We start from the raw sequence: 16,736 nt of genomic DNA, 5'->3' as shown, positions 1-16,736 counted from the left end.
TTGTGTGAACCCACGGGAAAATCGTAACAATATTATTATTTTCTATTTCTAGTCGCATTTCCGATAAGACCTTGGTATAAGTAACTATTAACAATAGCTGCTTAGAAACATTTAAACTCTAATCTTGCAGCTGATTTTGACTAAATTAATGATGCATCTTTCAAAATCTGTTTAAAATTTAGATCATAAACCAATAAAATAAATGAAAACGGACATTTTAGTAATAACTTAAATCGCTTTTTTACAAAAAGATCATTAAATGTTTCCACATTTTACTAAAATCTGACAACAATAATTAGAGAATTCATTTCGTATTTAGGTTAAATACAATATAGCTGGTGCTTTTAACAAAATCAGGTAGAAAATAAGGCAAAGCAGGAATTACGTCCGCGTAAATAATTGAAATCCCACGTTTACTCCAAACACGCCAAGAAAGTTAATAAAGCACACTAAATTAAGCCCTTAAATAAAGGTAAATAAATTAGTTATTTATTAGCTGCTGATTTTATTAATGACTAGTGGACTGGAAAAGGCTTTCGGAAAAATTATTAAGAAATTCCTCGCCTAAAGCGCTTTGAGACAAAGTGCTGAACGCCAATTTAATTTTATGTAATAATTTCTGACATAAATAATTTTGAAAGGGAATTTGTTATTATCGAAACAAATGGTAGACCTTTAATCTTACTGTTCGTGATTGCCAGAGAAAAAATAATTGATTTGTTTAAGTAGTGTTTTGCTTTATACAGGGTGTCACAGTGTAGTGCGTGCAGTAGGTACACATGATTATTATAAGAGTCACAAATTTGTTATATGGATTCTAAGCTAGGAGCATTTAAGTATATTATTTGTGTCATTCAGTCATGATAGAAATGTAATTAACTATTGCTTGTTATACCGAATTATATGTGAATTATAACACGCGTTAGTTGAACGCAAAATTTGTTTGTGAGATATCCTGTGAATTCAAAAACCAGCTAATTGAAAACAGCTTTTCGTGATACATTATCTAAGTTTTATTGTTTGTCATATAAATTCGTTACAAAATTATAATATTCTATACTATAAAATAACTTTTGATTAAACATATAAATTTAGTGCTACCAACAGTTTAAAAATATGCTATCTAATATATTGGATTTCCCTCATAATAATTATTCTAGTAGAGTAGGATCGTATAACTACCCTCATCAATCTTCCGCCCCCTAATAAGCAAGCGGAATTAAGTTGTATATCATACGAGAACAAGAAAAACTCTGCTGATAATATCTCATTGTTTTAATAAGTGGCAGCAAAACGGATAACATTAATTAAGTAACATTCTGTTTGGTGGACTACTACTGAATTTATTGACAATGATTTAGAATCTCACTCTGTTAGTTATTATGCACTGTTTCAGGTAATTCTAAGTCAGACCTGTAGCGTGTCAAAGAAAACTTTTGCTATTATTTAGGTTGCGAGTCTGAAACTAGTTAGAATTTCTGCTTAGGAAGTGATTAGACGGTGAAATAACTTTTGCCGCCAATTTGATTGCGAACACTTAAATATTGATTTTGCTTCATAGTGAATCCGGACATTTTTACCAGAAGATTAATAGTTGTTTGCCTAACAAGTACGAAAAATAATATCAACTATTCAATCGAGTGCGGAATTAATTATTTTACCCACGAGACTGGCGGTTAAAAGGCGAAAAAAACGCTTTTCGCATGTGTTTTCCTACAAGAATCAATTTTCATTAAGTTGAACGAAAATGTATAGTACAGTTACTAAAATGAAAGTCTCTGTTTGCAAAGATGAGTAAAAGTGTATGCTTAATTAAGAAATCAAATATACAATTACGATTTGTTGACTTAAATGAGGTGAGAGATGATAAACTGAGTGCAGAAAAGTAACTTTACCGCATCCGGTGCGAAGAAGTGCACTTTATTGAGTCAGTAAAGCTGTTACTGTTCGTGATGCTTACACTATTTTTTGTACGACTTTCTGCAAATCATCCCAATCATCTAGTAAAATAAAAATATTTTAAAACATTTTTCTTAATCCTGTATTTTATTTCCCGGTCAGCTGAACAGTAAAGTAAAAGTAACTATAACAAGTATTCACTTCCTGGTTTGTTAGTTTTAGTAACGAGAAACTTGACAAGATCCAGTTCTTCCCGCTTTCAAAACAGGTGCTGTAATCACTCAAAATTATACATGTACAAAAAATAGGTTACATATTCCGTGTCGTACAGCAATTACAGTATTTCCATTACTTTTGTCCCATTCATGTGTAAAACGGTTTTTTAACACTTGCTATCTAATGTACTAAGGCAGATTTTCTTTCCAATTTGATTAGCCACGTTCTAAACATTTTAAACGGGATAGCCACTTTTCCCCCTTCGCGCATTAAATAAAGCTTTTATCTTTATTCTCATACTTTCGCTTGTAAGCAAATTCTTTCCCAATATCCGTCCAGAACTTCCAGACTGGAAAAGTTATATCGTTTCGCTTATACTTTGAACAAAAACTTTCTGCGTTGGAGGGGAGAAAAAGGGGCAAACGTTCGGAAATACCCTTTTAAGTCAAAAGGACAATAACCGCCCTCTTGGAAAAATATGACGTTGTGTTACTGGAATTCCACAGCTCGAACCGTTTGACCGTGAAACACCCTCTTCTTCAGGAATTTGTTTTGATTTAATGTCAACAAGCTTAAAAAAATTTACCCGCCCTGTTTGGGTTATTATTCGTGCTCCCTTTTCAGCTTGCAAAACGGATTTCCTTTTCAAATCCAGAGAGGGAGAAAGAAAAAAAAAAAAGAAAGAAATTCGTTTTGGTCGTGGTTTTATGAATTGTGCAGCTCAATTGAGAATTTTAACTTCAAATGTTTGTTTATTAACTACATAAGGTGTAAATTACTCTATGACATGAATGAGGTATCTTTATTTTGATATTAAATTAGAAAAGTTTCTTTTGAGAGGCTTTTTCAATATCCATTATAGCTTATTTTGTGGAAACATGTATAATCAAATTAAAATCGAATTACGTCAAAAACCTCAAAATGTTATGTCTACATACTGGGTAAATCAGTTAATACAATAAAACAGCTTAAATTAAGATAACTGTCAGTATACACACACACATTCAAATTGTTTTTGTTTATTGAACCAAAAATGTAACCTTAAGTTAAAACTTAATCGAGTTAAATTTGGAGTTATACAGGGTGGTCCAGTTTTAAGTGTCAATAATTCACCATTTGATAGCTAATCAAAAAATAAGTTGACTTGCATTATGTCATTTTTCTGAAAAACGTTTCCTAAGGAAGATACAGTCCTCCAAATTTCAATTTAAAAAATCGTTTTATATTTTAAAACTGAACATCCAAGACTTGTGAAAGTCCAATTTTGTACTGAATAGTCTAAAAACTTCTCTCTTCTCAGACTGCCATCCTGGTTGAGTGTCTGAAACTGGCATTCAAAAACTAAAAAAAGTCCGGAAATCAAGACAAAGATTGTTTTGTGCATGAAACTCATTTTTTACTACTAAAAATAATATAAAAGTTGACTTTTAATGCTAGAACTGACTTTACAAAGACTAAAGAGAGTCCAAAAGTATATTTTCAAGACTTTAATTGGTGTACAACTCAATTTTCTGGACTGGACAACAAGAAGTAAATTAAATTTTCGGACTATTTTATTTCTAAAAATTAGTTCACAAGACTATTATTGTAGCATTTGGTACCAAAATTTTTTACTTTTATTACTGAAGAAACTTGACTTTTGAAAATAGTCTTAAACTCGATTTTTCAGTCTTAAAAAGCTCTCTGAGTTTCTTAGAGATGCTACAATTTATTCCACCTATGAGTGCAGAAGTCGATTTAATAGTGACAAAGCTTGGAATGCCATTTTAAGTCTATGAAGAATGTAAAAAATGTTTTTTAAGTTTGCTATGTCAATAACTTGGTGAAGATAGTCTTGAAACTCGATTTTCCAAGCTGAAAGCAGTTTTGAAGCACTAAAAATAGTCCAGAGTTCGAAGAAAATGAAAAGCAAAGTAAAGAGCACGAAAAGTTAGTTTTTAAGACAATTTTTATGAATCTAATGTCAATGTCCTGCATCTAAGACTATTTTCAAGACTAAAATATTGAAATTTGTCTTGAAATTATGAAAACTTACTTCAAATGCAAATTTTAAGCTTCTGATGTCACTTTTTATTAGTTCAGTCACATTTTGGGGTTCAAGTCAATTTTTAAGGTTTAAATGTATGAATTTGTAGTAACAAATTCTTGAAAAAGTAGTTTTTATGTCTACAAGTCAATTTTTAGTATTAAAGTCTCTCGATTTGCATGAAAACTGGTTACAAACACAATTTTTAAACTTGTGAAATTTTTATCTTTTCTAATTCAATTTTCAAAAGTCTTTTAGTTTGTCTGGAAACTATGAAAACTGGCTACAATAATATTTTTTAAACTTCTTAAGTGAATTTTCCGTTTCCAAGACAATTTTTAAGTTGGGTTAGGTTAGTTTTGGGTCTTTGACCGTAATAACGTGTAATAAAGTGCTTGTTCCAAATTTGATCAATATTGCTCCAACGGTCTGACAGTTATGACAAAAAAAACGATTTTTTAAACAGAAATTTGAAGGACTGTATTTTCCTTAGGAAGCACTTTTCAGGAAAATGACATAATGAATGTCAACTTATTTTTTAATTGGCTATGGATTGGTGAATTATTGACATTTAAAACTGGACCACCCTGTATAACAAAATGCGCTAACAAATTATGTTTTAAATAATTTATTTTAATTAAAGAAGATTGTTCACCAACAACTGACTTAAACAAAAAAAATTACATTTTTAAAACACAAATATATACCAGGTGTCCAAGAGCACCCTGGACATAGGAGATTAACATGGGAAAACGGTTTTGATTTTTTTACGCCTGTATGGTTGATTTGATTGAAAAATCGTATTAATAAAAGTTGTAGTACCTGTAACGGACTAGTTTTCTGTATTTTTTTCAGATCTGTAACTTGAGCCCTTTCGTCGTAAAACACGAACAAAAATGCGAAAATTTAAACTTTTGGCCTGCACTGTATAGGCGGTTGTCGGGCAACGGGTAAACAGGTCATTGTTTCTGGTACGGTCAATCAAATCAACCGTACAGGCGCAAAAAAATCAAAACCGTTTTCCCATGTTAATCTCCTATGTCCAGGGTGCTCTTGGACACCTGGTATAAACCATTGAATTTAGATGTAGATTAGGTTAGGTTAGGATACGTGATGAATGGAATAATTAGAATCGTCAGGCGTATTGAAAAATGTAATAATATAAGGGGTGTTTCAATTACAACAAGCATGTTGGTACCCAAATATTTTAGTTGGATTGGGCATGCTGGCTTTACTATACTATGTTGCCAATTTGCAAAACTTTCCTATTTGTAGTCTTTCTCATATCGATCGATGGTTGTATCGTGGAACACCCTGTACGCGTAGTTTTTATAATATTATGTATAATCAAATCGCAAAACTAGAATATATCATTTAATTTAAAATGTATATTACACCCACATACACCTGCCACACCTTAGAAGGCGCTTGGGTAAAATAATGAAAGACACGTCCAGACAGCGCCCCTATTTATGTTTCAGTTTCCCTAAACTTCAGAAAATATTTATTAAAACTGTTTTTGAAATAACGCCCTTCATAGTAGGAAATCAACTGTTTAATGATTTACCAATGTGGTTGGCTGTTACTCAATGACGTAACCACCAACTACACTGGATTTGCTCTAGGTTAGCTAGTATTCTAATTCTCTTAAGTTCAGTTATAAAGAGATATAATATAGCACAGCAAATCTCTAAACATCTGTAATTTTTCTAGTTTTACCTATTATCTCCAACATATTTAAGGAATTATATGAACTAAATCTGGCCTTCTCCAGCATAAATCACCATTAATCCTGAACATATATCGCCCTCATGCGGTTATAATTGCCAGTAGCATGCACTCCAACAAGTCAGTCTCATCAATATTCAATAAGGTAGAAGCCGGCAGTAATAATTGTTTACGCAATACGACTTGCAACGTCTGAAAGGTTTCCCTCGTTTCTTAGCTTTATTAATATTAGCCCATAATAGAGCAGGAGCCGCACATCAATACCGCCTATAAAAGGGGCTCATTATTCGTAAAATCCGCCCCTGTCGTCGCCCATATATTACAAGGAACCGCCAATTTCCCTAAAATAGACCGGAGGCAAGACGGGACCTGCATGAGAATCCGAGCAAACTTATTAGACAACAACAATTTGCATATTTACATATGGTAATGGGCTGGATTCCAGATAACACGCTGTACAGTAATCTAGTGACTGACTTCGACCCCAATTTTAAGGCTGTTCAAACACCAACTCTAGAGAGCTTAAATAAGCTGCTCCGGTTGGTCTATAAAGATAAATAGCAAAGTTGATTTTGGGAAATTAATTTTCGATTCATTGTCGTTCGAATTAAAACGGTAAACTGAAAACGTGTTGTTTCAGAGCATCGCGGGGAGTTGATAAGCTTCCTTTCCTTGCCAGTAATTACTTTCAAACAACGATTACTTTACAGTTTTACAGGCACAGCATAATTAAGGAAGTATACGGTCAAGCTTGCTTAAATAATTAAGAGCGAGCGTTTAGCACGCAATAACTGCCTTGAAACTTTATAATAGATTTTGAGTACTAAAGCTCCTAACACGAGAACCTTTTTTTATTAACTGTTAATTTTTTCTTTAAGGTCTGCAAAATTGTTTTTATTTCTACTCCATTGCAAATGGTAACTTTACTGACTGCTAAGTGACCAATTAACGTCCTCTATTTGCTTTCAATTATTGAAGAATCGATGTGGTTGCGTGAAAATGATAAGAAAAAATGTCTAAACTGGAGAAATATAAACTCGATCAAGTGGTTTTTCAGAACATTTTTGACTTTTGCAATTTAAAATTATCGGTTTTTAAAAAAACGCAAAACTTTTGAGATTTGATAGTGGATCTAACTATTCATCCCTTTCCAATGTAACCAAATCTTAAATGTTTTTTTTTTGAAGTTTCAAAACCAATATGGTATAAAAATAAAACTTCAATTAGGACCCTAACTGAACTCTTGGAAATTGAGAATTTGGCTGACAGCTGAGAATAGAAATGATCGAAATACATTGAAAAGTGCGGAAAAGTCACCCAACGAGAAAATGTAATGGAATTCAATATGAACAGCCATATTGAACTTTGACAATTTCAAGCTGAAATTTACCAATACAAATTTTTACATTTTGTGTACAAAAATAATTTATGTTTCACTAAATATATTTTATTTAATAATGTTCAAAGTATTATTATCTTTTCCTTCTCGTAAAACTTAAATGAATCATGATATGATAACACAAATTTTCGTTCTTTTGAAAATTATTATTAATTCAAAGTCACAGAATGTCACAAAAATAAAAAATATTGCATCTACTTTCATTAAAAGTAGTGAAAACTCAGTCGAACCTTAAAAATTGTTCTGATCTGCTAAAAAGTTAAATAACAAAATTATATAAAATAACAAGTATTTTTTAATAATTATAATTGCTCTGTCTTGATGTTAGTTTTTCTATAATTTCTAACCTGAAAGAAACGAAGAACCAATACAAAACACTCAACACATTCCTAACCTAAATTTCAGGTTTTATTCTAATTTGAACTGACAAAATTTCTTTTGTAAACAAGATTATCAACAACAAAAAACTTAACACAATTATAATAATTAAAAAATTTAATTCCTGGTAATCTTCAAATTTCTTTGAAAACATTATATTGGATCATTTATTTGCTTATGATAAAATGGAGGATAAAAAATTCAAAACAAATACAATAAGCAAACTTACATTACCTACTTTAGAAAATATTTTAGTTTAAGTTGCCTAACCAGATTTTCCTTATTTATAATTTTTTTCAATTCGTTACAGCTTTCTCATTTAAACTGTTGTAACTCTACAAATATAGGAGGTATCACTGAACTTTGTCACACTGGTCACTCTACAGGTTGGTTCTAACTAACTTTTACATTAAAACCCTTATTCTTCGGTTATTTTTTGGGTAATTGAACTACTCAAAAGAGCCTGCTTGAGGCTCTTCAGTGCTTCTGCTTACAAATGTTCCGCAAAAAATCTGTACAGTGTGTGTCAAGTCTGCACAGCAAACAAAAAACATGTTTTGCAACAACACGATTTATGTTGCAAAACATGTTTTATTCGCAGAGTTTTCAGCATCTTGTACAACATTATTGCGAAACAAATGTATCCAGTCGACTCGTACCTTGACGGACTATGACAGGTACACATGATGATTAAGCAGGTTGCTAGAAATATTTTTGAACTCTTTCAAATTTTTTGTTAGTCTAACCGTTTTTGAGTTACCGACCAAAATGGATGCCTTAAGTAATGAGCAGTTTATGCAATGTAGCCCTGGAAATGCGATCGAATCAACAGTTTTAAAGGTACAGGCTTGATTTTTCGCAAATTTTTGCTTTTCAAGTGGTCGATTTATTGAGTCGGTTAAATCTTATTGATGAAGCACTACTTCTGTATAGTTTCAAGTGAAACACAACTAATTCACTTTGTAAAGTAAAGATAAGGTTTTCTAATTTTAATAGCAAAATACCGTTAACTTGTTTTCTTCTAGAAGGAAAAAATACACTAACCTTGACAATAAATTTAGAAATATTACACTTAACATTAAAAACATGATTAAAAGTTATTAAAAAGAAAAAATCAGAAACAAAAGGCCAAAAACAGCTAATACCCAAAACCCAATATTTTTTGGTATCTACCTTGTATGATAAGGGCCCTATAAGTATCAAGTATTGTAAATACCACTTTTAACAGATCTCTCAAATTATCCTTTTAGTCTAATTCAACATTTGCTAAATTGTCGATAGTTTCATAAAAATTCCAATAAACGTCTTTTAAAGTTGTTAATTAAACACTTCCCTGCAGCCATTATTAAAAGAATATGCTGACGATGACTGAGAAAGAGAAATAGAAATGAGGAAAAGTGAAATAAAAAGAAATCTTGACTGAACGAGAGCATCATCGTGGCAAATAATTTGCATAAATAGGAACCCTGGAAAGACAGTTTGAATAAAAATCCAGGCCGCGGAAAAGGATTCTCTCATTATTGAAAGGAATAACGAAGGTAGTTAGATGCCCGTTTTCTCCTCGCAGAAGCACAAATTATTTGGCTTAGAATGTTGTTTTGGAAAGAATAAAAGGGCTTCTTTTCGGGTTGCGGTTTAAAATAAAAACTAAGAGAAGCTCGGGGTTTTTGCCTGTTAGTGAAGCAAACATTAGGGATAACGACGTTGCACTTTTAGCGGCAAACCCTTATGCTTAGAAAGTTGCACACTAGATGCATAATATGCGAAAAACATCCGGAACATTCTTCATTCATGATGCATGCAGTCGAGGTGAAAAATTGAACCTTTTGCTGTGGCAACTGTAAAAGGCAGCTCAAAGCGCGCCAGGAGAATTTGATTAAATGCAGGCATAAAAGTTTCTGAAAGAAAGTTTTAAAAGCCAAGCCTTTAAGACGTCTTCAGAGCTTTTACGTCCACTGTGTACACTGGTAACTTTCATCCACATTTCAATTAAGAACGAAACTAGTCACTTACCCCAAAGTACAACAACGAGAGCAAACTTCATGACGACTCTTAAATCCTTCATCTCACAAAGTTTTTTACCAAACTTTCTAGGAGCTTTAAATTATATTGCTGAAACACCCATCACACTCACACAATCATTACACATTTTATTTACGAATACAAATTTATTACGCGAAGTTTTCGTAAACCGGAAGTGAATTCTGCACGTTGTTTTAATCCGACGTAAACTGACGCAAGCGCTGTAGACGTCGACGTGCTTTCGAAAGCGTCGCGACGAACGAACTGACGTCCTGACGGTAAACTAAAAGTTTGTTGAGCCTTTCTGGAAGACACCACGTGACATGCGCTTGTTTTTTTTTTCCGACAGAATTTTCTCACTTGTTTCCACTTAAAGATAAAGCTTATCAAAGTTCAAATCTGTGGATGTCTTTTACCTCCCTGAATTTGTGAATGCCCTCAAACGTAATAAAGACTATTATTAAAATAGTAGTGATTGTTTCTACGACTATTGAATGAAAACAATGTTTGATTGGTGCAAAGTTTTTATTATAATCTTGTCAAAACAACTATAAACATTTTTTAACTATAAACATTTTTTTACTTTTTTTGGCACTTATCGAGCATAAGGTCAGATAAATCATCTTGCTGAAATAGTAGAAGTAGAGCAATTGGCAAATTCAGAAGTACATTTTGAAACTGGTCGGTAATAATTAGTCAAGCTGATATTAACTACGAAAAATAAATGAAATACAGGTATAATTAGTCAAGAAAACAGAAGACGAATTAAATTTCGTATTTTTCCAAAGAACAAAAACGAATCACCCAATTTTCCGATCAATTAATCAAGATCTATTCACAATCGGTGATTAATTCAAATTAGAGTCCCGAAGCCGCTGTAAATAACGAGAAGGCGAGCGTCTTTTTAAAAGGATTATAGCAGCCAAAAGAAAGCGAAAAAAGACATTTAAAACGCAATCTGGTCCGGGACAATTTACATTTCCTTTAACAAGTTTAACAGTCTTTTTTCAATCGTGTCCAGCAGAAATTTGTCACGTTTCGAAAAGTAATCAAAAATCGCACGAGACAGGTGGCTTGGTGGCGGATATAAATGGGCCATTTAAACGCGTCAACATATCCGGACCATTAAAACTGCGTTGGAAAAGTCACAAAGCCTTTTAGCAGGAAAGCAAGCAACTGCGCTGCAGTTAATCCTTGATGGAAATAAAAGGGCCGCCGAATCATCAATCTCTCGAAATAAATCAACACCGAGTCGTCGATCAAAAGAGCCATCAGTTTTCATTTGGACGTGTGTCGATACAGCTAATAACAAAATATTTTTCACCCACGAATATGGAAGAAGTTTCCATTAAGGCGATTTCTCAGCTTTTAGAAAGTTTTTACTATTTCCCGTCTGTCAATCTTGATTATCGTTTGCGCGAAACACTTTTACCAACTTTCTTTGTTGTCTGACGTCCCGTAAGTTACGGTTTTTCGTAGAAATTAACAATGGCTTCAAGTTTGCCATAAAATCTAATTATTTGAACGACACGCTTAGTCCAAGCTTCCTTTTTTGGCAAACCAATACATTGTCTCGACTTTTATTGCAAACTCAAACTAACACGTGTAAGGTATATGAAGGAGCAATTTTAAAAATTTATTTTTACTTCTTTTATAATCAAACTTTTATTGTGTCTTCTATTGAACGTTATTCTAGGTTTGTGTATAGCTTTCTTGTGTAAAAGCTCAATAGCTTAATAGTAAGTCGTCCGAATGAAAATATTAATTTCCTTTCAGTCCATCCAAATATCAACTAATTTGCATAACTCCTTAGAATATTTGTTCCCTCACAATGACACATAAAAACATATAAAGTTATATTTTTCCTTAACACTAAAATTAAGTATGTCTGGTGAATGTACTTCTTCTTCTTCTGCTGCGTGTCCATTAATGGATGTTTGCGATCACATTTGTCCACTCTTCCTTATTACGTATGGTATGCATTAGTTCTTGCCTTGTCCTCAGTCCTGTCCACTGCCTAACGTTGCGGAGCCATGACATCTTTTTCCTGCCGATTCCTCTCTTTCCCTTAATCTTCCCCTCAATTATCAATTGCAGGAATTGGTACCTCTCGTTGCGAATTACGTGGCCCAGGTATGCTGTTTTTCGACGTTTATTGATTATTCTCAAGACCTCATCGTTGGTTCTTCTTGCAGTCCAAGGAATCCTCAGTACACGCCTATAGACCCACATTTCGAATGCTTCCAGCTTCTTCATAGTGCTTACCTTCAGTGTCCATCCCTCCATGCCATAAAGCAACACTGTCCAGACATAGCATTTGACAAATCTAATTCTCAAGCCAAGATCGAAATCAGTATTGGTGAGCACTTTTCTGAATTTCATGAACGCACTGCGGGCATTTTCTATCCGACATCTGATTTCTGTGTCTGATTCCCAGTTTTCACACAGCCACGTTCCTAGATTTTTAAATTTATTTACTCGCTCTATTGGTTGATTCTCATATGTTAGGCTTGAGTTTTGAAACTCTTGTGGCTTTCAAGTAATTATCATGAATTTAGTCTTCTTGGTAATATTGAGACCCATGTTCTTACTGCATTCCCCGACAGTCCCAAGCATATCCCGCGAATCCTCCATGTTACCTGCAATTAGAACTGTGTCGTCCGCATAACGAATATTGTTGACCCATACACCATTCACTTTAACGCCCACGTAGCGTTCTTCTAGGGCTTCCTGAAAGATGGCTTCAGAATATAAATTAAAGAGAAGTGGGTAGAGAACACACCCTTGTCTGACCCCTCTACAAATTGGTCTTGCTTACCAACTCTGACTTCAGCCATTTGGTTCCAGTATAGGCTTTTGGATCAGTTTACGATGCTGGACTCTGTCGAAAATCTTTTCCTAATCGATGAAACACAGCATTAAGTCCTTTCTCTGATCGTTCCAGTTCTGAATCAGTACTTGAATCGCAACTAATGCTTTTCTCGTGCCTAAACTTCGTCTGAATCCAAATTGTGTGGATCCGATGTTTCTTTCGCACTTTATTAATATTCTGCAGTGGGGATAATCTTAAGGAATATCTTCAGTGTGTGACTCATGAGGCTGATTAGATCCTCACATGAAACACAGTAAATGAACACGCGCGTGAAAATAACTAGTTTTTTAAAGAAAAATACACAAAAAAGACAATCACATGTACTCAAATTACATTTTAACGAAACCCATGTACTTCGTACACAAATCAAGGTGATTTGTTTATGTTTGTATAAAAAACAAAGTGTAAACAACTTAACAGAATTGTTTGCTTTAAAATAGTGTATGGACAACGAACTTTATAGGATCCCTAATGAGGACACACAATACATATAAATTTAGCCGAATTTGCAACAGCAATTTTTGCAAAATTCAATTATTGTATTTACTTTCGCTAGAATACCCGTAAAGGTTGTGAAAAATACGACCATTGGATAGATCTTGATTGTGTATGAGATGTTTCTTTATTAATGAATCTGCCAGAATCTTAACGACAAAAACGCCTAGGTAACTGGTTAAAATCAGGCTTAAAAATAAAGAAATCATATTTGCTATTATCGTTATCTTCGTTTACAAATTATTATAATATTCTTCACCGTGATCGATCTATAACATTTTAGGCATTTGACATTGAGAATGTTAATTATTTAAATCTGTAATTTCAGAAGTACATATTTTAATTATTAGATGTTGGGAATAACCACAGAATATTACTTAATAAAATTTAGTAATGAGCGTGAAAGGAACATTTACCAATTTTACCATTAAATTTCCCCAGTCTAATTGAAATTTGCTTGCAACTTGCAAGATGTCATTATCCTGTCATATCATTAATGTGTAGTTCGAGCACAGTTTGATAGTCAGGGACGACATTGCTGGTCAAACCCACTTGTAGTGAGAAAATGACAATTTTAAGCACCTTATTAAATTTTCTATAAAATAACCTGAGAAAACACTACAAAATTTGGTAAAGTCAGGGAGAAAAGCGCTCTCAAAACTTGAATTGCTGTAATTCAATTTAGGCCGGGATTACCCAGCTCCTTAACTTGTTTACTATGTGTTGTTATGGACAAAAATGAAGTTTACTTTGTAATAAAATACGTGCAACTCTTGCAATTTGATTTCAAGATTCTTTAGCTTACTTTAAGACGTTGCAGAACAAATTTTTCAAGTAAGCTATCGACCAACCATCGTGCTGATTGAAACCTCAGCAATGGCTGTAAGAATCTGGGTATACGTCTTCCGGTCTTTATCCAAAATCTATTTGAATATCCAATTTTTAACCGAGAGAGGTTCTTTAAAGCATCGACGTGTAAAAAACAAATTGATGTCACAAAAGATTAATGGTAGGTGTCGAGAGCATAATTTCTATTATTTAAAAAATAGCGCAGCCGAAAAAAATGAGTGATGGGAATACGTCGATGGCTGGGATCACGTAGAACGTTATTGTGGGGAGATATTTTTTAGGTTAAGGGTGAGATTAATGTTCGCGTAATATTTAAATTTTTGCGCTGATAACAGTGCGTGTAAGTCTTCTCAATGCACAGTTTCAATATCGAGTATTCACCAAATCTCGGGCAACTCTGAAAATACGGTTTTGTTTTCAGACCTAACCTACTTTTATAATACTGAAATAGTTATGTCTGACAACGTATTGGAAATTACTTTTTTTGTAACAACTTTAGTAGTTAGTACAAAGAATTTTTTGAAGTCAAAAATTTTCGAATGTTTTACAAAAAATTTATCAAAATGTAGTTCAAAGTAGAAACAGTAAAGGGATCGTACATTTGAAAACAGTTTAACGAATTACTTACCGAAAAGAGTTACAAATTTGAAAGAACAACGTCTATCGAAGATTACTTTTATAGTTTTGCAAGATTGGCGCAAAAATATTCAATACCAAGAAAGTGTTTATTGCGTGAAACAGAAAAGAACAAGGATGATAACCCGACGACACGTGTTTCTGCTTGTAGGCTTCATCAAGCATGTCGCAAAAACTTTTTGAGATTTTCTGGCAAGATTTTAAAAACTCAAAACACAATTTGACAGCCACTGAAAATATTTTGATGCTTCTTAGGTAGTAAAAACAGTTTGAGATTTTCTGGTAAGGCTTTCAAGACTCCGAAGAGAGACAGCCACATAAGTTCCTTTATAGTGTTTCTGAGCCACTAAAAACCAGTTGCAATTCCGTGGTAAAACTTCCAAGGCTTAGAAGGAAGTTTGAATATCACTGAAGATACTGAAGGTGTTGCTTAGGTAGTAAAAACAGTTTGAGATTTTCTGGTAAGACTTTCAAGACTCCGAAGACAATTTGACAGCCACTGAAGATATTTTGGTGTTTCTGAGCCATTAAAAACCATTTGAAATTAGCTGGTAAGTCTACTTAGATGCTGTTTGCATTAAACAGAACTTATTTTATTACATGCTGTTTTGTTTGAGAAAATTTTCTCCATCAAATTTTGTTTTTACACACTAACTCGTATTGGACAGTAAGCAAAATGGCAATTTCCCGGGCAACTATTCTCGTATTTCAAAAAGGGCCTCTGCCCTTCGTGACTGCGGGGTTGACCGCCTGTCCCCATTCTAATTATGCTTTAAAGAGGCGAACCGCAGCTTGAACCGGATAGTCACTAATATTGTTTTAACTGTGCCCGGTGTTTGCACATTAGCGTTAATTCCAAAGCGACAACAACAAAAGGATGCCTTTTACCTGCTCTCGAAACTGGCGCTATGTAGTTGGACCTCGGAAACTTTTCAAATTTCAACATACCGGCCGTTAAATTGAAATTAATCATGCCAAGAGTCAGGAGTCGTACTTAAATTTAAAATGGAACAAAAAAAGGGTGGAACGAGAACGAAATAGTACATATCGTGACGCGAAAATAAGTTATCATCTGTCGAATTTCACCGCCACGAACCCTTATTATGGCTGACATTGACCGATTAGGCCTGTGTATGTAACACAATAACGCAGAGTCGAGTTCTAAATGGCGTTAGTTGGCAAGAAAAATGGGCGGGACGCGCGAGTTCTTTGTTGCGGGACTTTTTTTTGTCCGCACCAAATTACAAAATTGCTTATCTTTTTGCCTAATTACCATTTGTCTCTGTAATTGTCGTTGCTAGCACGAGGACACGAAACAGCAACAGCGGAATTCATTCTTTTAATTTACGACCACATAATAATAATCTTCGGGTTCTTTATTTACTGAACATGAAACAGATCGCAGTTGGCAAATTTGGGTTTAATAAAGCGGCACTCACGTTATAGACAAAGACGGTAATGAGGAAATTTCACACTGTTGTTTACCAATCAGTATAGTAGGTCACCCAGTGATTTCAAATCAGCAAGAAGAGTTGATTGTGAGTATTGTGACACTTTACACGGATTATGCGAGACCTTTTGTAAACTCAACACTGTAATTGTAAACTAACAATTTACAATAATTCTGAAACTCAAATTCACTCAATAATAGTTATTTACGTGTAGAGGGTCGAAAGAAGAAAAATACGTCACCGGACAAAGTTTACGCTTACTTTCCGCCCGTGGTAAGTAGGTACGTTTTACGTTTACAAATAATTTACTATATACGTTTAAATAAAATTCAAATAATGCATTTAATTAAAGAAAGTTTAGTAGCAGTGAAATGTATCACTAAAAAATAGGCAGAATCCGTTCCCATAGTAGACTTTGTGTAAACCCACGGGAAAATCGTAACAATTGGTGTCAGAAGTGGGATCAGACTTTAGTGCGACGTGAATTTGAACTAAACGGGTTAGAGACTTGTGTTCAGAACCGGTTTTTCCCTAACCCGATTTTCAGAACAGTGGTGTGTTAAATTTATTTTATGCCAATAACAAGACGTCAAAGTGCAAACATGGAGGCCCAACTTGCAGCTATTATGGGAATGCTTAAACAAAACAAAGAAGAACAAGAAAGGATTCGACAACAAGAAGAAAGAATTCGACAACAAGACAGAGAGCGGCAAGAAAAGCGTAACGTAGAAATATTGGACGTTCTAGCGGGGACCAAGACAGACA

The 16,736-nt window shown here is 33.8% G+C and overlaps 1 protein-coding gene across 1 annotated transcript in view; it reads right to left on the bottom strand.

The window, feature by feature from the left end:
• LOC145727185 (uncharacterized) overlaps nt 1-9,922 on the bottom strand; it is a 219,319-nt gene extending 209,397 nt beyond the window's left edge. Inside the window, exon 1 of the mRNA XM_081976667.1 lies at nt 9,660-9,922. Coding sequence (XP_081832793.1) covers nt 9,660-9,711 — 52 coding nt within the window. The 5' untranslated portion in view covers nt 9,712-9,922. The remainder of the gene's footprint in view (nt 1-9,659) is intronic.
• Between the last annotated feature and the right edge of the window lie 6,814 nt (nt 9,923-16,736).

The sequence above is a fragment of the Ips typographus genome, linkage group LG1, assembly GCF_016097725.1.
Source record: "Ips typographus isolate SLU linkage group LG1, UJ_Ityp_2.0, whole genome shotgun sequence".
NCBI classification, from domain to species: domain Eukaryota; kingdom Metazoa; phylum Arthropoda; class Insecta; order Coleoptera; family Curculionidae; genus Ips; species Ips typographus.
This window is presented reverse-complemented; position numbering and strand designations above follow the sequence as displayed.